General features: G+C 29.4%; 1 protein-coding gene across 1 annotated transcript; it reads right to left on the reverse strand.

Moving 5' to 3' along the window:
• Positions 1 to 12,033: 12,033 nt before the first annotated feature.
• On the reverse strand, positions 12,034 to 15,256 carry LOC112789026 (delta(24)-sterol reductase). Its single transcript, XM_025830737.2, has 3 exons — positions 14,994 to 15,256; positions 13,094 to 14,351; positions 12,034 to 12,731 (listed from the first exon to the last, which is right to left on the reverse strand). The coding sequence occupies exons 1-3, from the start codon at positions 15,122 to 15,124 to the stop codon at positions 12,276 to 12,278; spliced, it is 1,845 nt and encodes a 614-aa protein (XP_025686522.1). The 5' UTR covers positions 15,125 to 15,256; the 3' UTR covers positions 12,034 to 12,275.
• Positions 15,257 to 23,180: the final 7,924 nt, after the last annotated feature.

The following is a 23,180-nucleotide window of genomic DNA, read 5'->3' on the forward strand; positions in this document are numbered from 1 at the left end:
TTGGGCGCCAACGCGGTTCATTGAGTCGGCTTTCTTTCGTAGCCATTCCTCTTTTTTATTCTTCTAACCATTTTTTTCAAATTTTTGAAAGGATTTAATTTCAATATATTTTTAATAAAAAATAATTTTTTATATATTTAATTATATAATATTATATTAATAAAAATAATTATATTTTATAATAATTATGTAAATAATTAAAAAATTGTATAGTTTAATAATTGTATAAAATAATTTATATAATTAGTGAATCAAAATTATTTTTTAAACATAATTAATAAAAAATTAAATTAAATACTTCTTTTTAACTTTTAATATATTCAATACATTAGAAAAACAATACTTTTTTCTTTTATCTTTCAATTAATGCTTTTAAGTAATTATTTAGTTAAATACTTTTTTTCTTAATTTGACTTTTTTTTTTCTCACATTCTTTCTAGGATAATTCTTTGTATGAAAAACGTGGTTAGCTATAAAAGAAAGATATAATATTTTGTTGATCGTAATAGGTAAGCTATGCATACTTTATATCTTCACCCGGAAATTCAGGCCATAGTGTGAAACATAATAGCTCATAATAGACTTTATGTTATACAAATAAATCTAAGCCTAATTTATATCTTCACCTGGAAATTCTGGCCATAGTATGAAATATAATAGCTCATAACAGACTTTAGGTTATACAAATAAATAATTTGGTAGCTAAATTTTTTATTATTTTGACAAATTTTAATTTTTTTATTTTATTATATTTTCAATAAATTATTAATATTTAAAAATAATCTATAATTCAGGTAATTATTTTTTGGCAAGATTTGACCTTTCTTTTTAATTTTTTCCAATTACATTATCTCATTTTTATTTTGTTTAAATTGTAAAAATTTTATTTATCATCTTTCTAAAAAAATTCAATGGACTATTTATATATTTTTTAAAAAAATAAAATACATAATGTGTTATTCTATTCATTACTTCTAATAAAAAAATATATTAATTGGAGTATTTTTATTTTTAAATTTTTAAATGATTGATAGTTAACACATTTACATTATAATCTATTAATTTATAAAAAAAATAATGTCAATAATTAATTTCACCTTTACATGATAATAAATTTATCTATTTAATTTTTTTTAATTTAGTTAAAATGTACTCCAAAAACTATTGATTAAAAAATATTTAAAAAATAAAAATTAATATTAATTAAGATATTAAAGAATAAAAAGTTAAAAACTATTTTAAATTTTATATATTAATTTTTTTAATTAGATTAAATATTAATATAACAAAAAAAATTAACCACTTAATATATATTTGTATAACAAATAAATTAACTCTTTTAATAAATCAGGTCTGCTACACATACAAGCCTTTTTGGCTTACAAGTTATACAAATTGACCCAAACCCAACAAAAAGCATGCGCACTACACTCCTTTACAAACGAGCGTAAACACACGCGCCTTAATCAACCGTTTCTTTTTCCAAAGCACGCTCATTATGACAGTCTCTTCCTCTTCTTCCTCAATCAATACCCAAACCGTCGAGATTCAAGCCACATTCCAAATCAACTCCAATTCTGAAGAAACCTTCTAACTCCTCACGAAAAGTTGAAGAAATCATGCAAAAATATACAAATCTCCATAAAAAAAACACAAAAAAGAACGAACAAATATTATTCAAGGTACTGTTTTACTCTTTTTCTAGGTTTTTCATATTTATGTTTCTGATTTCGAAATCGAAGCACTATATAATCAGTATTTCTCTCTCTGTTTTACTGTTCTTAGTTTAGATCTCATATTACTGTTCTGATGAAACTGTTCTTTATTTACGCTATTTTACTTACTTCAAGTGAATGCTTTAAAGTGTATTTTGATATATTTTGGTACATGTTTGTGCATGTTTACATGTTTTTTAAGTAGGTTTGTGCATGCTTACATGAAAGACTCTTCGTCTTCTAAATGATTTTTGGGTGTATATATCGGACTTGGAATGCGACTGTTGCTTTTAGTGTCATTTTGAACTTAAATATCTTTCTGAACTTATATAATGTCATGTGATCTAAAAAAATGTAGATGTGTATAGGACTGATATATATATATATATATATATATATATATATATATATATATATATATATTAGGAGTATTGAAGTCTAAATGGTACTGTTCTAATTGTGCTTGACCTTGTAGTGTCATTTTATACATGTTTGGTTGAATTGAATATGATTTTGAATTCGTTTAATTTCGTGTAATTGAAAAAAAAATGTTTATAGGACTGGATTTGGGTGTATGTGGCTGATATTTGGGTGTATTTGATTGATATTTGGGTGTATGTCTCTGATATTTGGGTATATTTTTTATCTATTGACAGTATCTCTTTTTCATTGCAGTAAAAATGGCAACCAAGAACCAAGGTGAAAAAAAATATAATGTAAGCACAAATATATATCTTAGAACAAGTAAATTTTTCCTAATACAAATATATGTTATTTAAATGACTCTAATTTTGTTTTTTTACAGCAAACCAAAGACTTGAAGTGTGCCACCAGATTGTTGAGTGAAAAATTTAAAAATATGAGCGACGCAAAGAAAGCGATTGTTAGGGAATTAGGTTTTGGTGGACTCATGCACATCCTGCCAATGAGGGTGCATCACAAACTATTAAAAGAGTTCGCTAACTCCTTTAAATTGGACAAAAACACACTCGAAACAAGTTATGGTTCCTTTAAAGTTAAACCTAGTACAATAGGGGCTGTGCTTGGCCTGAATGCATCAGGTAAATTATTACAGAAAACCTCTATATTTCCATTCTTCGTAATATCTTATTCTGCTATCATGTAATCAAGAAATAAATATAGGTGTATATGAGTGACATTTGGGTGTATATGAATGATATTTGGGTGTATATGAGTGTTATTTTGGTGTATTTCAACTGATTTACAGTGTAAATTATTTTCTTTTATGTAGGAGATCTATTTCTTGAGAAAGTGAGTTATAAGAAACTTTCTGAAGAGAATAAACAGATTTTTAGAAGATTTCAGGGGAAGACTCTAAAGAATCAGACAGATGAGATGATGAGCATTAGTGTTAAAAATGAATAAGATCACCTAATGTTCAAGAGGATTTTCATCCTCTATATTCAGATGGCATTCTTGTTGCCAACAACAATAAACAAAATCTCTCCTGTGCACCTAGTTCCAATTTTAAGATGGACAAAATAACGGAGGGCAACTGGGGAGCCCATGTGCTGAATTTCATCATCAAAGGCATAACTAATTACCGTCTGAAAAAGAAAAAATCAATCGATGGCTGCCTCTTTGCCTTGATGATAATCTGTTTCTATCTGGAAAAAAACAAAGACAAGAAAGGAGAAGAAAAACCTGCACTGCCCTGGGTTAGCAACTGGAATAGAGAGCAGTTGGTTGCAAGGATGAGGGCAGAAATAGATGGACATATGGTAAATGAACAGAATACCTTCTCTAATTTGGGTGTATTTTATTTATGTAGATGCTGTAAACTAACATTTTTACTGTTTCAGTGGGTCGTAAAGAAAGCAGAAACAAAACAGAAAGTTGAAACAAATGAAGGAAAAAGAAAAGAAAGAAAAAAACAAAAAAAACAAGGCAAGTTTATCATCATCTAAGAGTGATACATCTGACACTGAAGTCTATTCTTTCTCTGAGTCTAAGACTGAAGAAGACTCATAGGAACCAAAAAGGAAATAACCCACCAGAACGGTCAAAAAGTAAGTAATATATTTGAGTGTATTTTGTCACTTTTAGGGTATTTTTTACTAATGATTGTTTGCCTTGCAGAATGGAATCCAAAAAAAAAGAAAGAAAGCAGATTCAGGAGGATTTAAATTCAGAAACTGAATTGAATGATGAGTAAGATTCTGAAATTATCATTGGTTTCTTTTCTGTTTATTTTCAAAATCTGATGTATTAACAAAGTGTTTCTCATTAACTTTCAGAAGTGAAGAATCATCACCAATAAAAAAACAAAAAACAAAGAAAAAATTTAGACGACGCCCAAAAAGTAAGCACTGCTTTGGATAGTATTTTATGATGAATTTTATTTTGTTTTTCTTATTCATACTTTTTTTTTTCAGGGCGCAATCCAAAAAGAGAAAACATGTTATTGAGGATTCGTCTCCTGAACAAACTCAATCCTATGATGGATAAGATACTTTGTAAAGCTCTATTACCGTTTATCATCAAAATTATATCTGTTAACATGTTCTTTTATGCATGTACTGTCAGACCTGACTTGAAACTGAAGTATTAGAAGAATTCTTAAGGGAATCAAAAAGAAGAAAAACAATAAAAAAGTTGCTGCACAGAGGTTTGTTATATTTGAGTGTATATAACTGATTTTAAGGTGTTTTGATTGTTGATAATTGTTTTTGGTTTCCCAGGAAGAAGGGAGCTGACCTGCGATCGACAGAAGGTCACTATGACTCATCCGAAACATAAGAACATTCATTTGATAAAATCCTTATTTAACTGTATAGTATTATTACTGAATGATGTTTATTCTATGCTTAGAATGCCCGAGGTGAACTTAGGAAGTGAGAATAATCCTTTGTCTCAAAGACAAACAAATCAAAGCAGCATAAACAAACTAGTGGAAAGCATGTAATTTTTGTTTCTAATACTGGTTGCTTTTATCTTTTTTTACCTTCTACTTCTAATTCTGTATATATATATTAGAAAAAAAAGCCCTTTAATGTTTTATTCAAGAAAAAAAAAGCAAAAACTACAACTACGTAAGTTTTCAAAAAACCAAGCCTGTGTTTTTTCTTTCAATGCTTCAGGTGTATTTTGACTTTATTTGAGTGTATTTTAGGTTGAGTCTGGTAGAAGAATCAGCCAATGACCCAGCTCAACAGAACATGATGGTTGTGCGGATGGAGACACATTCACAAACTGAAGGGCTTTCAATGTGAGTTTTACAACTAAATTTCAACCTTTTATTTTCACGGGATTTCTTAACTTTTTATTTTTCTCTTGTTTAGAATTTCGATTCAAGTTTATGTCCTTGTGTCCTAGACAACCCCTGTGCCAGCAATTGAACCAGCCCTCACAAAGTCTCTAAGAGAGAAAATTAGTGAAGAAGGAACAGAAAGGTAAGGAATAATATTCGGGTGTATTTGGTTATTATTTGGGTGTATATGGTCCTCATTTGGGTGTACATTTTCACAATTCATCTGTAACTGGTTTTTTTTATAACATGATTTGTTTTATCTAACCCTGCAACACTCCACAACCCCCGAAACCTGATGAAAGCACACCCACGGTTCCACCAGCTCCATCTAAAATGTAATTTCAGCACAATAAAATTTGGTTTTCAATACCATTCATCTATTCTTATTCTAATAGTATGTTATATGTCAACACGCAGTAATCCAACCCCAGAAGATGCTGCTGCACTAATGATGATGGCCCGGACAGCATCCTACATACCTAAAGAATGTATGATGCCATCATTCAGCCTTGGCTTGACTTATTCAAGCCAAGAAGAAGCACCGACACAAGAGGGGCAGAGGGAAAAAAGTTATAAAACACCAAAACTAATCGAACAATTAGAGGAACTGGTGGAAAGAATTGCAAACAGTGGGGTGAAGACAACATTGGATTATGCAGAAGGTAAAAGTCCACCGATTGAAAAGCAGAGTGGCGAAGAAATTTTTAAAAAGTTTGAAACTCCTGTGAAGAGCAACGAGATGTCGACTGAAATGAAAGAGAAATCCGATGTCTGGGCCACGCATGTGAAGACATACGGAGATGGAAGCACTAATGAGTATGACCTGGTGTGCACACTCAAGGCCCAAGATCGATTCATTTTGTCAAAAGTCCACTTTGCATCTCTGAAAGCTGCTACACATATAGAAGCTAAGGTAATATTAGAATAACATTAATGATTTTATCATGAAATGTAACTAGAATGTTGATTAATGTAAATTGATTTGGGTTTATTTTTTTCTAGATTGTCACTGCCATGTGCCTGATCCTTAACAAACAAAACATTAAAAAATTTCAAGAAGAAATATACTATCTCCCCCCTGATATTGTGGTAAGATGTACTTCAATGAAATTTGGGTGTATTTCTGGAATCTATTGGGTGTATTTCTGTAATCTATTGGGTGTATAAAATATTTCATTTCGTGTTTTACAAATGTTGCAAAACATGGCCATTGAAAATCATCCAAATGGGGAATTCTTACAGCTTAAAACCAAAAAGTCATTTAAGGTCGAAGACTACCCAATGTTTATACCCTTTTTGGACCTCAAAAAAATAGCATCACATCCATATGTAAGTTTTTATTTCTAAAACTTTTTATCACAATTCTTTGCTTATGTGCCAATTAAACTAAAACACTACTCAATGTGGACATGCTTCAGATTTTTGCACTTGTTTGCTATTCAGAGCATTGGTGGATATGAGTGGCTGATGTAAGAAAGAGAAAATTTTATATACTTGACTCGTATCACAAGACGTGTCCCTCCGAAGGCAGAATGAAGCTAAATATATTCGTTGTTAGTTATTTCTGTATTTTGTATTTTAATATTTAGGTGTATTTCTGTTCAAAATAAGGTGTAGTTTGTGCTCATTTGGGTGTATTCCTTTATTAAATTAATTCTTATATTTTGCTTTATTTTTTGTTTTAAGGGATATGTAATTTCGAGAATGAGAGTATATGCTGGAGGGGCACCTCTCAGGAAAAAGGATAATGAAATTGAACCACAATACATTAACATCTCAGGCTAAAAAATAAGGTATAAATCTTTCACTCTGAAAATTAATCTTTTCTATATTAATTTGCTAATTTATTTTTTGTTTTTCAGTTATGATTGTGCTATTTATGTAATGAAATGGCTTGAAATAATTCAGCCTGAAAACATTAAAAGGGAAAAGTATGAGTGGGACAATTAGACTCAGGTAATTGTGTTTAAAACTATACAATTCTCTATTACTTTACTAAATTAACATAGTTGATTAGAAACAATATTCTTTTAAACTATAGGAGGAGGTTGACCACTTTAGAGTAGAATTTACTTCTCGGATTCTATTCCATGAAATGAATCAAGACAGAGCTGAAGCCATTAGGGGAACTGATACAGTAAGATTATCCAAGCCATCCTCACTATTGTTGAGTCCATATTGTCAGATAGATTCATATGATATTGAGAGTGATTAATCTAACTGTTATGTAGTCTTGGAATAGTTTGAACACTTGTTGTAAAATTTTGCAAATATAATCTAGTTTTATTATAAATTTTTTTTTACATAATTAAGCTGTCTCTGCTGTATTCAAAAGCTCTATATTACAGGTTCTAAAAAATGAAGGAAAACAACCCCAAACATACTATACACCCAAAAAATAGAATTTTACACCCAAATAATTTTAATATACACCCAAAATTCTATTCCTTGATGTTGGATCCCTAAAATCCTAAAGTCCTAAACCCTAAACCTTAAAACGCTAAATCCTAAACCATAAATCATAAACCCTAAACCTTAAATCCTAAAACTGTAAACCCTAACCTGTAAAACCCTGAACCATAAACCCTAAACCCTAAACCCTAAAACCCTAAACCATAAGCCCTAAAACCCTAAACCCTAAACCCTAAAACACTAAACTCTAAACTATAAACCCTAAAACACTAAACATTAAACCCTAAACCCTAAAACACTAAACCATAAAACCCAAAATCCTAAAACACTAAACCCTAAAATCTTAAACCCTAAACCCTAAATCCTAAAACACTAAACACTAAACCCTAAACCTTAAATCCTAAACCATAAACCCTAAATCATAAAAACTAAATAAAACACTAATTTCTAACGTAAACAACAGCATCTAAAAAAATATTAAAAATTGATTTTTACACCCAAAAAAGTAACTTTTACACCCAAATAATTTTAATATACACCCAAAATTCTATCTCCTGATGTTGGATCCCTAAAATCCTAAAGCCCTAAACCATAAATCCTAAACCCTAAAATCCTAAACCCCAAATCCTAAAATTCTAAATCCTAAATCCTAAATCCTAAACCATAAACCCTAAACCCTAACCCTTAAACCATAAAAAGTTAAACAAAATAATAATTTCTAACATTAAATAGCAGAATCTGAAAAATATAAAAGTAAAATGTCAAACAGAAGAAAATTCATAAATACACCCAAAAAACTTAACATTACACCAATATCTTGTTACTATACACCCAAAAAACTATCCCGTGCTGCTGGATTCCTGAACTGATAATTCATAACATGTCCATGATATTGGCTGGAATTTGGTTGCACCACTGATGCAAAATCAAAAAGGTTTAACTGGAAATAATAAACTCATATATTAGCAAAACTATTAACAAGAAAATTAAACTCAATCACCACCTATTTAAAGAACATCACTTTTACCTCGTTTAAAGCTTTTGTTTTCTTCTTCTTTGAGGCATTTGCAATCTGTTTGTCCAACTTTGAACCTAGCCTATTTTTTGAACGTCCTTTTGTTCGAACCCTTGGAGGGCTTTGAAGCTCGTTAACAGATTCCAAGTTAGCATCTTCGTGATATAACGAATATGTCTCCTTCCTTTTGGCTTTCAGTTCTTCCATCTCAACCATCACGTTATCGTACGCACGGTGCAAATGGCAGTAAGCTCCTCAAATTATGATGCAAATTCGCATATATTTTGCGAACGAAAGACCAAATCGTCAAACCTCTTGCTTCTTGGCTCCAACAGTGGCTCGTCGTGGCTGCTTTTGATGTTTGTGTGCCGCCTCTTTACCTTCTTGCTCCATCGTTCCAATATATATCTCGGTGACACTTGGCTTACTCGTTCAAAGCTTAACACGCTTAGGGCGTGACGGCACAATATCCCTCTTGACTTGAATAATAAACACTAGCATTTCACTTGGGTTGCAACTGAGTTGTAAGTAACCACAAACTTGTTGAATATTGAGCTGGAAACTTGTTCTCCAACTTTTTATACTAAACAGCCTAGAGCGGAGTTCGTTAATCTTGTAATGCAATTCGCCTTCCTTCTGAATTGTGCTTGGACTTCCCTAAACTTTTGGTGAGTGTACACATGTTGAAACTTAGCTTCTATGGAGGATTTTGTTGCACACGATTTGAGGGTGTGCAAATCTGCAGCATCAGATTCTCTCTCTCTTTGCTCCCTGCTTCCGAGAAAATTATCGTATTGTTTGACAAATTAGATAAGTGAACTATTCCGAGTAATGAACTTGTTAGAAAATGAATGCATGCTCTCGCTCCTTTGTGTACTTCTCATCCCGGCCCAGAAGTGGTGATTCAGATAAATTGAAACCCATATATGACGGTCTTCGTAAAGATCTACATAATACACCCAAATCAGACTATATTACACCCAAAAACATTCAATTTACACCTCTGCTACAGAATTTAAACATCATTACCTGAAAGCCACTTGTTGTCCACAAGACCATACTTCAGCAGAAAATCATTCCAATTCCTATCAAATGAGTCTTTGGTACGAGAGTTCCAAACAACTTGGCTCATTTATTGTTCGATTTCTACGTGTCCCTTATAGCTATTTAATTTGCTTGGAATCTTTTTCGTGATATGCCAAATACACCGACGGTGAATTGTTGTAGGCATACAAGCCTTTATAGCCCTTTTCATTGACACACATTGATCGGTGAGAACCTCTTTTGGAGCATTTCCTCCCATGCAATGAAGCCAACATTGAAATAACCATTTGAATGATTCAGTATCTTCGTTTTTCATCAAAGCGCATCCAAAAAGTGTTGACTGACCGTGGCGATTCACCCCAACAAAAAAACCACAAACCAAATTATACTTGAAACAAATTACGAGAAAACAGAATTAAAATCATTATATACACCCAAATAATGATTTCATACACCAAAAAACATCCAATATACACCTTTGCAGTAGATTCATAAAACAACATTAATTTAGCATCATAAACAAGAACATCACATTACCTGTTTGTATTGTAGGTGTTGTCGAATGAAATAACATTTCCGAAATACTCAAAAGCAGCTCTGCTCCTTGTGTCGGCCCAAAAAGCCAGCTTAATCGACTGATCATCCTCGAGTTCAAGTTTGAAAAAGAAATTCTGATTCTTCTCTTTCATTCTTAATAAGTATTTCCCGAATTCTTTTGCATCTTCTTGTTCCAAATCATTCTGCACTTCTTTCGTGATGTAATTCCTGACGTCTTTTTCAATAAAATTTAACTCGCAGTGACCCCCGGCTATCGCAACGAATGATTGGTAAGTTTTGCTTGGTCTGATACCGGCTTCCTTGTTATTCTCTATTGTACGACGGACGGACATGCTTAGTTCCTTATGCTGTTTGAGACTTTGAGCATCTCTGCTTGAGCTGGATAGCAAGGATGTGAATGATGCAACACGACCTTTGAAATGATCCAAGCACCAACATCCTTCAATGTGTGTATATAAATTCTTGCAAGACAATTTAAACCAGATGTGGGATTTGTCTTCTCGGTCGAAGATATTTTAGATTTCCATTTTCCCTCTCTGCTACATGTAATCAATTGATTCTTAATTTCGTTTCCCTTCTTATTTGCACTCCCAAACTCTTGTAGAAAAACCTACAGCCTTCGCATAGTCCTTGTAAAATTTTGCCGCATCTTCAAGGGTGTTAAAAGTCATTCTAACCTTGGGAACAAACTGGTCATCAACAACACAGAGGGGCTGCAAAATAAACCATGTTAAAAACAAGGATATACTATAGAGTTTCTGCACGTCATAAAAAATAACCATTCAACTAAAATACACCCAAATATTCCTGATTGATACCCAAACAACAACAACTCAACTAAAATAATAAGAAAAGCCATAAATTATAAATACACCCAAATAATTCTGATCTACACCCGAACGTCTGGTATAAAATGCACAAAATTAATTAAAACTAGTACATTAGATTCAATTCACAGTCAATGTTCACGCATTAATTTCACAGTCAACGTTCACGCATTATTCAGCTAGACAATCATAAACGACTAACTGTATCAAATTCAGATTCAATAATTAACTGAAAATAAAGTAGATTAAATATACGACCCACATAACACCATACTTTATACTAATTTGAATATAATTAAATAAAGATTTTGGAATTGGATCACTAGATTAAAGTCAGAGAACCACTCATCAACATTAGAAAACGTTTACCTTTCATTGTTTCTTCTAGTAGACATTTATATAGTTAACTTTTCATATGCTGTGTTAGAAGCAGCGCACTTATCAAATCTAAACCATTTAGGTTTAGGCTTTGTTAGAATGCTGTTAGTATAAATAAAATAGTTGTAATGCCAATGAAATTCGATATAGAGTAAATATCATTTTTGTTAAAAATTAAAATTAATCCGTGAGAATAATTAACAACAGGATAATATTAAATCACTTTTATAAATATTAAGAATGCAAATAACATTGAATTACTTTTATAAATATTAAAAAATAACTTACTCCAAACGTTAAGAACAAAAAACATACTTTATTCTACAATATAAAAGTACAATATATATAGAAATAACTATAGTAATTAAATTAATTTCATCTTAATTGTATTTAAATTCTTTCTGTCAGGAATGGTTTGTTTTCCTTGACCCCTTCTAAATTGTAAGATTTTTAAAGGCCATGTCAATTCAGAGGCACGAAAAACTATGTATTGAGTACAATACATGTGAAACTATGTATTGAGTACAATACATGTGAACAAAAGCCATTCCAAGTATCCATAAGACCGAAAATTTAATGAGTACAATACATGTGAATGTAAACCATTCCAAATATTCACAAGAATAATACAAAACATCCAAGTTTTTCTTGCTAACTAAATCCAATAAGTTTTTTTCTTAACTAAGTCCAACAAATTAGTTTCAAAAATCAGTTATGACTCATATTATTATAAATTTTATTGTTTTGGACTTAGTTTATAACAAAATTTGGATGTATAACGTTACTCTAACTATAAATGCATAATACATTGGATTGGTAGAAAAATGGATCAAATGATATCACACTCAAGCAGTTATAACCAATTTAGTCTCAACTAGTTAAAACAATAATATTAAGTCCACACCTTAACCAAAGACATTGAAAAATCTAGAACAAGATCAGCAACTAAAGCAATAAGAAAATGGATAATAAAATGCCAGGAGTGGCAAAATCCTTAATAAAGCAAACATGAAATAACAAAACCTACTCATCAAATGATCCAAAATTTAAAATCATCAGTCTGTTGGTTGATCAACTTCAGCATAAGCATTTTCAAGGTGTGCTTGCTCAGCTTCTTGTACTTCCTTTTCGGTCTTCCGACCCTTTTTTGATTTGTAGTACACACTCATGAAGGTTCCAACAGCTCCATACTTCCTCCTACAATGCTCATAGAGACCAGCATCAAACATCCTCCAGAAGTTCTTCTCGTTCAGCTCGGACACAGCATATTGCGGCTGGAAACCATGATTCTCGATCAACCATGCCTCCATCTTGCGAACAGCTTCGGCGCCATCAAATACCTCACCCCTCAAAACAGGACCTGGTGCATAGTAAACTCCCACGTCTGTGTACATTTGAGCAGTTTGTGTATCTCCTTGCCTGCGGTGTAGTTCAAAACCTGGTTCCGGATAAACCATAGTTTTCACGGGCAACTTGTACAGTTTGTGTGGACATAGCCAAATAGGGTAGACCTAATGTATTGACAAAACATAAGAAACAAAATAAGCAGTTAACCCAATTTGATTTATTCAAGAAAATGTGAATTCCTAAGATGATGACATGATCAACTTGAACTGAGATAAAATAGAGCATTATCTCCAATAAATTGCTACTTATAAAAAATAATAAGAGTACCTGTAAAACTCACTCCTCAAGTTTTCTAATAAGATTCAACTTCACAGTTTCAAGAAAATTTCAATTCTTATTTCCGTATTTATGAGATAAAGTGTGGGACAAAAACACAATCTTTAATTACTTTATCTGGAGTAAAACAATTTAATTGGCAAAATTCATGCAAGACATTATTAAGGTTGGGAAAAGAGGAGAAAAGTACCTCCATTTCACGGTGAACCCATTCTAATGCATTTCCAACTTTGTATAAAGGAACAAGCATGTCTTGAATGACATGCATGTCGTGGTAATAGTTCCTTATAGCTTCACCTTGAGTTGCCTTGAGTAAAGACACTTTGGGTGGCATCAACCAACCAAAGAGAAACCTAAACCAAAATTGGTCAGCAAATGGGAGGATAAGCTTTCCCTCCCAGTACAAACACCTCGTATGTCTGTGGTAATATTCCCTAGTGGGAATGTACTCAACAAATGTTCCTTTCTTCAGTGCCGTCTCTGCATGTTGATAGAACCAGGGTTTAAACCACCATCCTACACTGTTGATCTTATTCCCCTTTTTTTTAGCCTCTTCTTTTGAAGCATACTTCCCTGTCATGCAGACAGCTTGGGTTGGTGAATAAACCATTGTTTCAACAAAATCTGGCACCTTCTCCTGGTCTCCATCTCTCGGTGCTAAAGAATCGGCATATGCCTGTGCAATGTCTTGCAGGTTACCAACAACAGGTTTGTAAGTTAGTTTCATGTACTCCTTGACAGGAATAAGCCTAATTTCGGCAGCAACAAGAAGCCCAAGTGTTCCCTGAGACCATGGAATAGCATAAAACAGATCAGAGTATTCATTATTTTTGGTGGCTCTAACAAGCCTTCCATCTGCCAAAACAATTTCATAGGCCACAACAGTGTCAGAGAACAGGCCATATAAATGGGAACTTCCTTCAATTCCATAACCATTAATAAGGCCACCAACAGTGAGATCATCAAGCTCAGCAACAACTGCAAGAGAGAGATTCATTGGGACGGTTGCTCTCGAGATCTGGCCCATGTTGACTAGGGGTTCCACTCTTGCAATCATTCGCTCCTTGTCGATTTCAAGAATGTTTCTGAAAGCAGATAGATCAACTTCAAAATGACGAGCCCTCTTATAGTCAACATTTCGCATCCCAACTGCAATCCATGGTTTACGAGCTGTGCATACGAGACCATCCTTGGATGGATTCCTCTGCTTGAGACGTTTGATGACCTTCTTTACATTCTCATCGTGCTCCTTCTGGCGCGTCTTATATGACTTCCACTCAGATCTCACATCCCCAAGGTATATAAGAAAATAAATAGTGAAGGAAATGGGAAGGACTACGAAAATGACAAGAATCCATCGAAACTGAACAAGATAGTCCACCCAAACCTTCTTCCTCTTCGGACGCAACGGAGCCTCAAGATCAGACATCACTTTAGAGCGTAAACAGCTTTAATTTGAAAAAAAAAAATATAAGTACACTAAATTTGCACAAGTAGAACTCACAAGTATTAAACAGTTACAAAACACTGAAATACTAGAAGTAACATTTATGAAAAACAAATTAGAAGATAACAATAACATAGATCTAATATAAAAATTTATATAATACCATAAAGAAAAACAACAAAATACTCAACACAAATTTTCAGCTCAGAGGAACTGCTTTACTACCTTCTCCTCAGAAGAAAATAAGAAAACAAAACCGTTAACGATTCTTGTTAAGTTACCCTACCTAAGCAAACTAACAGGTATCAAATCTCTACACATATATAAATGATTCAAGAGAAGTTTTAAAATTAAGCGAGAAATGGTTGCATGTGCCCAGAACAACCAATATTTAACAAAATCCAAACACGAGCTACAAAGATCTGAGATTCTACAATAGAAAATGTAACCAAAATAAGAACAAATTAAAATCATGCAACTACTACATTAACAAAAATAACTGTTTTAAAGAGTTTTAGATATTTCTCAGTAATACATTAGAAATTCGAAACAAAAAATTTCAGATTACATGAAAAAGATCAGAATTATAATTACACTAGGAGTATATGGAGTGAGAACAAGAAGAGAGAGAAAGAGAAAGTACCTGAATAGTGAATAGGCGACGAAGTGTGAGCAAGTGAGAGTAGATTGTGTTGGGGTTTTAAAGCGAGTTAGGGAGTGAACGAACAACTCATTCTCATTGACATTGAGGGCGAAATTTTTTTCCCTGTTCATAAAAAAATTAGAGATCTATCATTAATTATTATTAGACTATATATTATTATTTATAAAATGATCAATTAGTTAGCAATAACAATGTAGAATTAGTTAGTTATCTTTTATTTTCTTGTTGGCACCTGGATACATGTATATAATGTACTCCTATGTACTCCTTTTCAAGTTTTTAATATAGTTTTTTTTTATTTTTCCAATATTAATTTAAAAATATTAGTTACAAGCAAAAAACATTTGTCAAAATAGTTATTATGTATTTGTATATAAATATATATTTTATATTATAACATATATTTATATAAATAATTGATTTAATAGTTAATTTTATATGTATATCTTGATTGATATTAATATTAAATATACAGTGATGTTGTGAAAAAATTATTTTTTAATTAATAAATAAATTATTGTCAATAAACAAAAGAAAATTAAAAATAATTTTTACTTAAAAATTTTGTTTTTAATCATTCTTATACATGAAATAAAGAAGAACAAATTGTACTTTATATTTTAATTAAATTAAGTTAATGAATTATAGTTTTATTCTTTTTGTCTATAATTATTGAAGTCTAAAGATATTTTAGTAAGGGGATAGAAAAAGTTTAAGAGATTTACATTTTTATTAAAATCTGACCATCATTTAACCAGTAAAAGAAAAGTGAATAATTTTATACTATTAGATAAAATTTCACACAATTAAAAACATCAATAATAACTGATTAATGATTACAAATCACAAAATTTATTGATTTTTAACATTTTTTGAAAACCTAACATAAAAAATATTGTAAATTAAACTAATTCAAATTGAAATTAAAATTGAAATAGAATGCAAAAGAAGGCGACCAATAAAGAACTAAATGCAGAGATATTTTGGATATTAATTTTATCTCATATAATTAAATTTGACACATTTTTGAAATTAAATATATGACACTTTTTTTGGTATAGATCTCATCTAATTTGTATTTGTATTGATTAAATGCAACGGTACGGTCTAGAAACTTTTACACACTATTCTACTCACTGAGTCAGCTGTGAGTGTGCGACTGCATCACGGTAAGATGCATTCCCATGCAACAAATTGGCTGACACATGTGCTTACTCAATTTGGGGCCCAATGATTTCCGTTGCATGGTTAGGTTACTGTTTAAAAATATCTCTTATTTTAAGAAAATTAATTAATTATAAAAATTAGTAAAATTCATTCACTTGTTCGAGATAAGACATATTTTAAAGTGTTAAATTCATAATTTTTTCCTTTCGACAAATATAAATATACGACAAATTTTTACCAAAAAAATATTTTAACAAAATGATAAAAATATAAAAAATTATATTTGTATAAATTTTTATACAATAATAATTAATAAGTTATATTTTATTATTATATAAAAAACAAAGATTTTGTTCTCTCTTATATTTATGAATTAATTTAATATAAAAGGCAAATATTTGTATATAAAGTAGTACATATAATATTCCAAAAAAAATTTGAACATGAAAAATCACAAACTTATCTATCTATATTTTATGAATTAATTTCATAAGATGTATTTTTATTAATTAAATACTTAGATCAAAATTATATATTATAATTTTAAAGATAGAAATTATTTCTGTTAAGTTTCATCAAGATTATATATTACCAATAATTTAGATAACCAATTTTGACGATGATACTTTAAAGAGTGTATAGTATTAATTCTTATGTATATAAAAATTACGACAAGTAAATTTTTATTAACATAAAATTTTATAAATACAATGTACAGTAAACTCTTTTAATGAAATAATAGTCACTATAGAAAATTACATTAAATAAAATATGTTTACACTATATAAAATTTTAGTGCCTTAAGAGAATCTTTTAATGTTAGTTTGGATTTATTTTTAATGAAAAAAAGTATTTAAAAAAATAAAATATTTTTATTCAGTTTTAAATTTATTTGAATATATTTTTTTAAAAGTAAATTATTTTTTTCTTAAAAACTAACAATATCTTACTAAAAAAAAGAAGCAAAAGATATTTTTAATATTTGAAAACTTTTTTAAAAGAGGCTATTCAAATGTAAAATAATTTTTGTCTATTAAAAAAAAATATCATTTTGAAAAAGGTAGAAAACATAAGTACTTTTTTCAAAATTCAGTTCAAACTAACTCTTAATTTCATAATTAGGTTCTTTCTAGTAAAAAAATGTTAGAGTTAATTAAATATTTTTTTGTAAATTGAAAATATCCACAACTAAGAATTTAATTAAATCTTTGACCATATATATTTTGAGAAAAATATTTCGTTAATTTTAACGCTTTTGATATAAAAATAACATAATTATAAAATTAAAAATAATATAGTAACCCATCGACTAGCCCAGCACTAACTCGTCGATATATTTCTTGTTGGAAGTATCCCTGATCCCATTGATAACGAGTGGGGCCAAATAATTCAATCGGAGTTGTTGTTGAACCATACCACATAGTTCCAGCAACAACAAAAGCTGCAAAAAATACAGCAGCGATACTACTGGAAAGGAAATATTTCCCATACGCAATCCTTTGTATAGATGTTGGGGTGGACGTACACTAAGATGGAAAAGGCCCGCCAATATGCCCAATGTCCCTGCTGCAATATGATGAGAGGCTATTCCCCCGGAACAAAAGGATCAAAACCTTCTACACGTATAAAGATCTAATTATAAATTTAATAAAATTATAGAGACAGATTAATTAAACTTAAAAAAAATAATACTGCCACTTAATTTTGATAATATTTTTTTTCTAAAAATTTATGCAATATATAATATAAAAAGAATTATATATAAAAAATAATATTACAAAAAATAGAAGTGAAATTATTATTTTTCATAAAAAAATACATATTATATTGTAGCCTGACACCAGGGAAAAAAAATATTCTAGCCTTGTTAGTAACGATCCTTTGTTTGTGAAAAGATATATATTATTGTTAGTAACGATACTATATTACTAAAAAAATGTATATATTTCTATTTTATTTATATTCTTATTCATTAATTATAGAACACTTATCTAAAAAAAATATGTCATACATTTAGTATAATTTAAGATTGACTTTTTTTTTTTTGTGGCTTAGATTGACTTAGTTTAAATGTGCTAAATATTTTTAGATTAACACATCTTAATTTATATGTTTGTTAAGGTGTCGTATATTTATATATATACAAAAATATGACTTGGTTCAAATGTGCTAAAATCTAAATATTTTTAGATTAACACATCTTAGTTTATATGTTTATTAAGGTGTCTTATATATTTATTATATAGAAAAATACTTCTAGTAGAACTCATGGTTTTTTAAAACAAATGAAAATTAAAAAGGCAAAAGCTAACAGAGTAAAAACATAAAAAGAAAAATTATAAAAAACATGACTGAAGACAGATAAAAAAGATTAGAATCCCAATGAGAAAGGGACCGGCTAATCAGATTCGTTGGCTATCACATGGAAAGTTTTCCCCTCCCATGTGAATTGAGGACAACCTTACAATTATTTATTTTTATTTAACTTTATTATTTTTAATTGGTAACCCACTTTTGTTCTTTATTGAAACTCAAATTTGAAAAATTCTCCCATCTAGCCATCCATCTCAGATCCCTTTGATATGGCCAGCGGGCGACATCATAGGGTCCAGCCCCACCAACCCTCAAATAAGCAGACATATAAAATTGGACATTTTTATGGTGTGACAATTGCTACAATACTTATATGTATTGGAATTGCAGGATTTGGGTAATATGACATAATGAGATTTGTGGAAAAAAATAAAAATAAAACAGTAGGATTAGTATGCCGAAAAAAAAAACTCAAATATAGGATCCACAAAATTTACAGTCCTAGTTTGTAGTGGAAGGAAATGGTTGTTTAAGTTGTCTATTGTTTGTGGTGCTTGAGAGTAAGATCTGTTTAGGAACTGCAACGGTTTTAGGTTACACAAATATTAATAAAAATATAAACTACTAAATTAATAGTTATATTATTTAAATCATTTTAAATGTAGAGTATAATTTTGATATAATTACACAATTATCCTTCACATGTAAGTCATTTTCAGGTATAAGTTTATATAAGTCATTTATATTCACGTGCTCTGCACGTTTTTCTTCTTTTTTTTCTTCTCCTTACACTTCTGAAAAATTACTATGTGTTCATAACACGCAGCGAAAAAAAAAGAAAGAAAGTACTCTTAAAAATCTATTTTGTATTTAAATTTTATTTTAGAAACAATATATAGATCAGATCTAAATACCTGGATACGCTAGTAAAAATTACTTTCTCTTTTGATGGTACAAAGATGCTATGCGTATCCACACCGAAACCAACCTTTGCTGTCAACTCCTTGACCAATGGACATTTGATCTAAATTGAAAATCTTCTTGCAACTTTATGCATACCATAAAATTTTTCTCTAAGAATTAGACTTACATACGTTTATATTTGTAGAGGTAAAAGAATAAAATACTTGTGTGTTATTCATATTTTTCCTATACTCTTGGTATACATATATATAGTATGAGATTTGTTACAAATTTTAAGTTTGAATCTCATTTTAAATTTAAATCATATCTTGTTATTTTTACCTTGAATCTTTCACATTTATGAATCATATCATAACAATTTAAAACAGAATCAGTTAAGATCTCATCCAAACTTATAATTTAAATTTAGAAATAGAATAATTAATTATTTTCAAATTTCATTTAATATTCTCAATTATCATGCTATTATTATATTCTTGGTGCTAACAAAGAATACAATAATATTCCATTTGAATTAATATAGTTATTTATTTGATCAAATCAAAATAATAATTAAATAATTCTATAACAAAGATTAGAGCATTCGTTAGTGTGTAGCCTCATAGGTTCAATACTAAGTGGAGAGTAAATTAGTCATACTAAATTTACTAATCAAAGTTGGTGTCTAGCAACACTCCTCAACGACCCGATAGTATGAAGTAATATATTTTTACTAAGAACCTGAGAAGAACAAAGTATAATTTCTTCCATCTTTCCAACTCTTAGTTAACCCTTAGAGTATGGTTTAATTGTCAAACTCTAACTTATTACCATTATTATGATGAACTGTGAATGACCTAAGAAACTTATTTTTTCATTCATTCAATCTCATTGGCCAAGATTTTATTTATTTCAGTCATTATAATCATAGAACTCAAACTCTTAGTCAAGAGTTAACAGATTCTTTATTAACTAATCATTAATTCTACAAGTATTTAAATCATACGCAATGTCCATTCAACTAGCACCATAGAGTATTAGGTGTCTGGAATCAAAGTATAATAAATACATGGTGAATTATATAGTAAAGATGTAAGTTTACAGATTTTTCCTTTTATAAGATAAAAGAGAGATTGAGAAAGCTATGACTCACATTTTAAACAACAATAAAATAATAAAAAAAACTATAAAAAGAATTTATACTCTCTCTATATACAACTTTAATCTGTATAGTAGAGTGTTTCTAAATACATTGTTAATTACTATGATAGTCGCAAGTCAAAATAATTCTATTACCATGTTCATTTTTGAGAATATTCTATTAATAAATATGCAGTAATTATAATCATTAGGATTCTCAAACTGAGTCAGTTCAATGGTCATATCACTATATCCATCATCTATACATATAATTTAATAAATGAGATCTATTAATCTTCATCAAACGAAAATCATATATATATATATATATATATATATATATATATATATATATCTTTCCAAATTATTAATATTCTGTTAATAATCCTATTACTAAGAACAATTTAAATTAAATTATAAAAAAATTATCTCTTAATATTATAATTATTATCACAGTGATAAATTTTTAAATTTAATCAAAGATCTTATTATATTAATATTTTAATATAATAACAATAACAAATTATTTGACGCATAATTGACTGAACTGTGGTCATATTATTTAGACCCAATTTGGGTAACCAACTTAATTAAGCTCCTTTTGATAAAATAACTTAAACAATAAATGACTCTGTTAAAAGTAATTTATAAATAAGTTATTTTGTATTTGGATTTTTAACTCGAAAAGTGTTTATTTTATAGAAATATGATGAAAAGTAAAAGTATTATGAGAGAAGTCATTTTTTTTAAACTTCTCTATAAAGCTCCTAAATAGCTTTTTAGAAAGTTGCAATTTGGTTTTGAAAATTGCACCAGACATTAATACTACTACTTTTTATAAGTCAAAAGTTAAAAAAAATTACTTTTAAAATTTCCCAAACGGGCCCTTATTCCCAACAACTTCGTCTTCTCCTTCTTCTCCTTCTTTTTTGTTATTTTTTTCTTTTGTTATCGTCGTCACCAACACCTCCTTCTCATCCTCCTCCTCCTCTTTTTTTCATTGGACTTTTTTCTCCTTCTTCATTTTCCTCCTTCTCCTCCATCATCTTCATCATCATGATCATTATCGATATAACATCGTCGTCTTCTTCTTATACGTATTGTCATTATTGTTATTGTCGTCATTGCTATTGTTATCGTAGAAATTTTGTCATATTGATGACATTACCTGATCTAAAATTTTTGCTATAAAATTTTCTCAAGTTTCTTCTTATTTTACTCTCTTAACAAGAATAACAAAAAAAAACACCTAATGCTGCATAATTACTTGGAAGATGATGAACCTACATTCATTCAACTAAAAGAAAGAAAGAAATAAGGAAAAAAAGAAGAAGAAGAAAATGCAGTATTAGAGAAAATATTTTTGTGTATTTACAGTAAATTTCAGTGTAAAACTAAGATATTTATATGTATTGTTTAAAAATTTTCGGCGAATTTATACTAATAAATTTTACATAATTTAAAACTCTTCCTCTTCCTCCTCCTCATGTTCTGCTTATTTTTCTTCTGCTTCTTCTTCTTCTTTTTATCATAATCACCATCTTCTTTTTTTTTCTTAATCATCTTTCTTTTTTTGTTTTACTTTATCAAGTTTCTTTTTGTTTTACTCTTTCTTAACAAGAATAAAAACAAAAAAAAATCAAACAAAGAAGAAGAAACACATAATGCTACAAAATTATTTGGAAAAAAATAAATTTACATTCATTCAAATAAAAGAAAGAGAGAAATAAAGAAAAAAATGTAGTATTAGAGAAAATATTTATGTGTAATTGTAGCAAATTTTGATGTAAAACTAAGACATTTATATGTATTGTTTAAAAATTTTCAGTAAATTTGTACAGATAAATTCTGCATAATTTAAAACTCTTTCTCTTTCTTCTCCTCATCTTTTGTTGTTTCTTCTTTTTTTTATCATCATCACGATATTCTTCTTTTTTTTATTCATCTTTTTTTTTCTTGTTTTACCTTCTCAAATTTTTTCTTATTTTACTTTTCCTTAACAAGAATAAAAAAATCAAACAAAAAAGAAAAAGAAACACATAATACTGCAAAATTGCTTGGCAGATGATGAACTTACATTCATTCAACTAAAAGAAATAAAGAAATAAGAAAAAACAGAAGAAAATATAGCATTAGAGAAAATATTTTTGTGTATTTGCAGCAAATTTCAGTGTAAAACTAAGACATTTATGTGTATAGTTTAAGAATTTTTGGTGAATTTGTACTGATAAATTCTGCATAATTCAAAACTCTTCATCTTCCTCCTCCTCATCTTTTACTGCTTCTTCTTCTTCTTTTTCTATTCATCTTTTTCTTTCTTATTTTACCTTATCAAATTTTTTCTTGTTCTACTCTTTCTTAACAAAAATAAAAACAAAAATATCAAACAAAGAATAAGAAACACATAATTATGTAAAATTACTTGGAAGAAGATGAACTTACATCATTCAACTAAAATAAAAAAAGAAGAAGAAGAAGAAGAATGCAGCATTAGAGAAAATATTTTTGTGTAGTTGCAGCAAATTTCGGTGTAAAATTAAGATATTTTTGTGTATTGTTTAAGAATTTTCGGTGAATTTATACTGATAAATTCTGTATAATTCAAAACTCTTCATCTTCTTTCTCCTCATCTTCTGCTGCTTC

This window comes from Arachis hypogaea, chromosome 3 (assembly GCF_003086295.3).
Source record: "Arachis hypogaea cultivar Tifrunner chromosome 3, arahy.Tifrunner.gnm2.J5K5, whole genome shotgun sequence".
Lineage (NCBI taxonomy): Eukaryota > Viridiplantae > Streptophyta > Magnoliopsida > Fabales > Fabaceae > Arachis > Arachis hypogaea.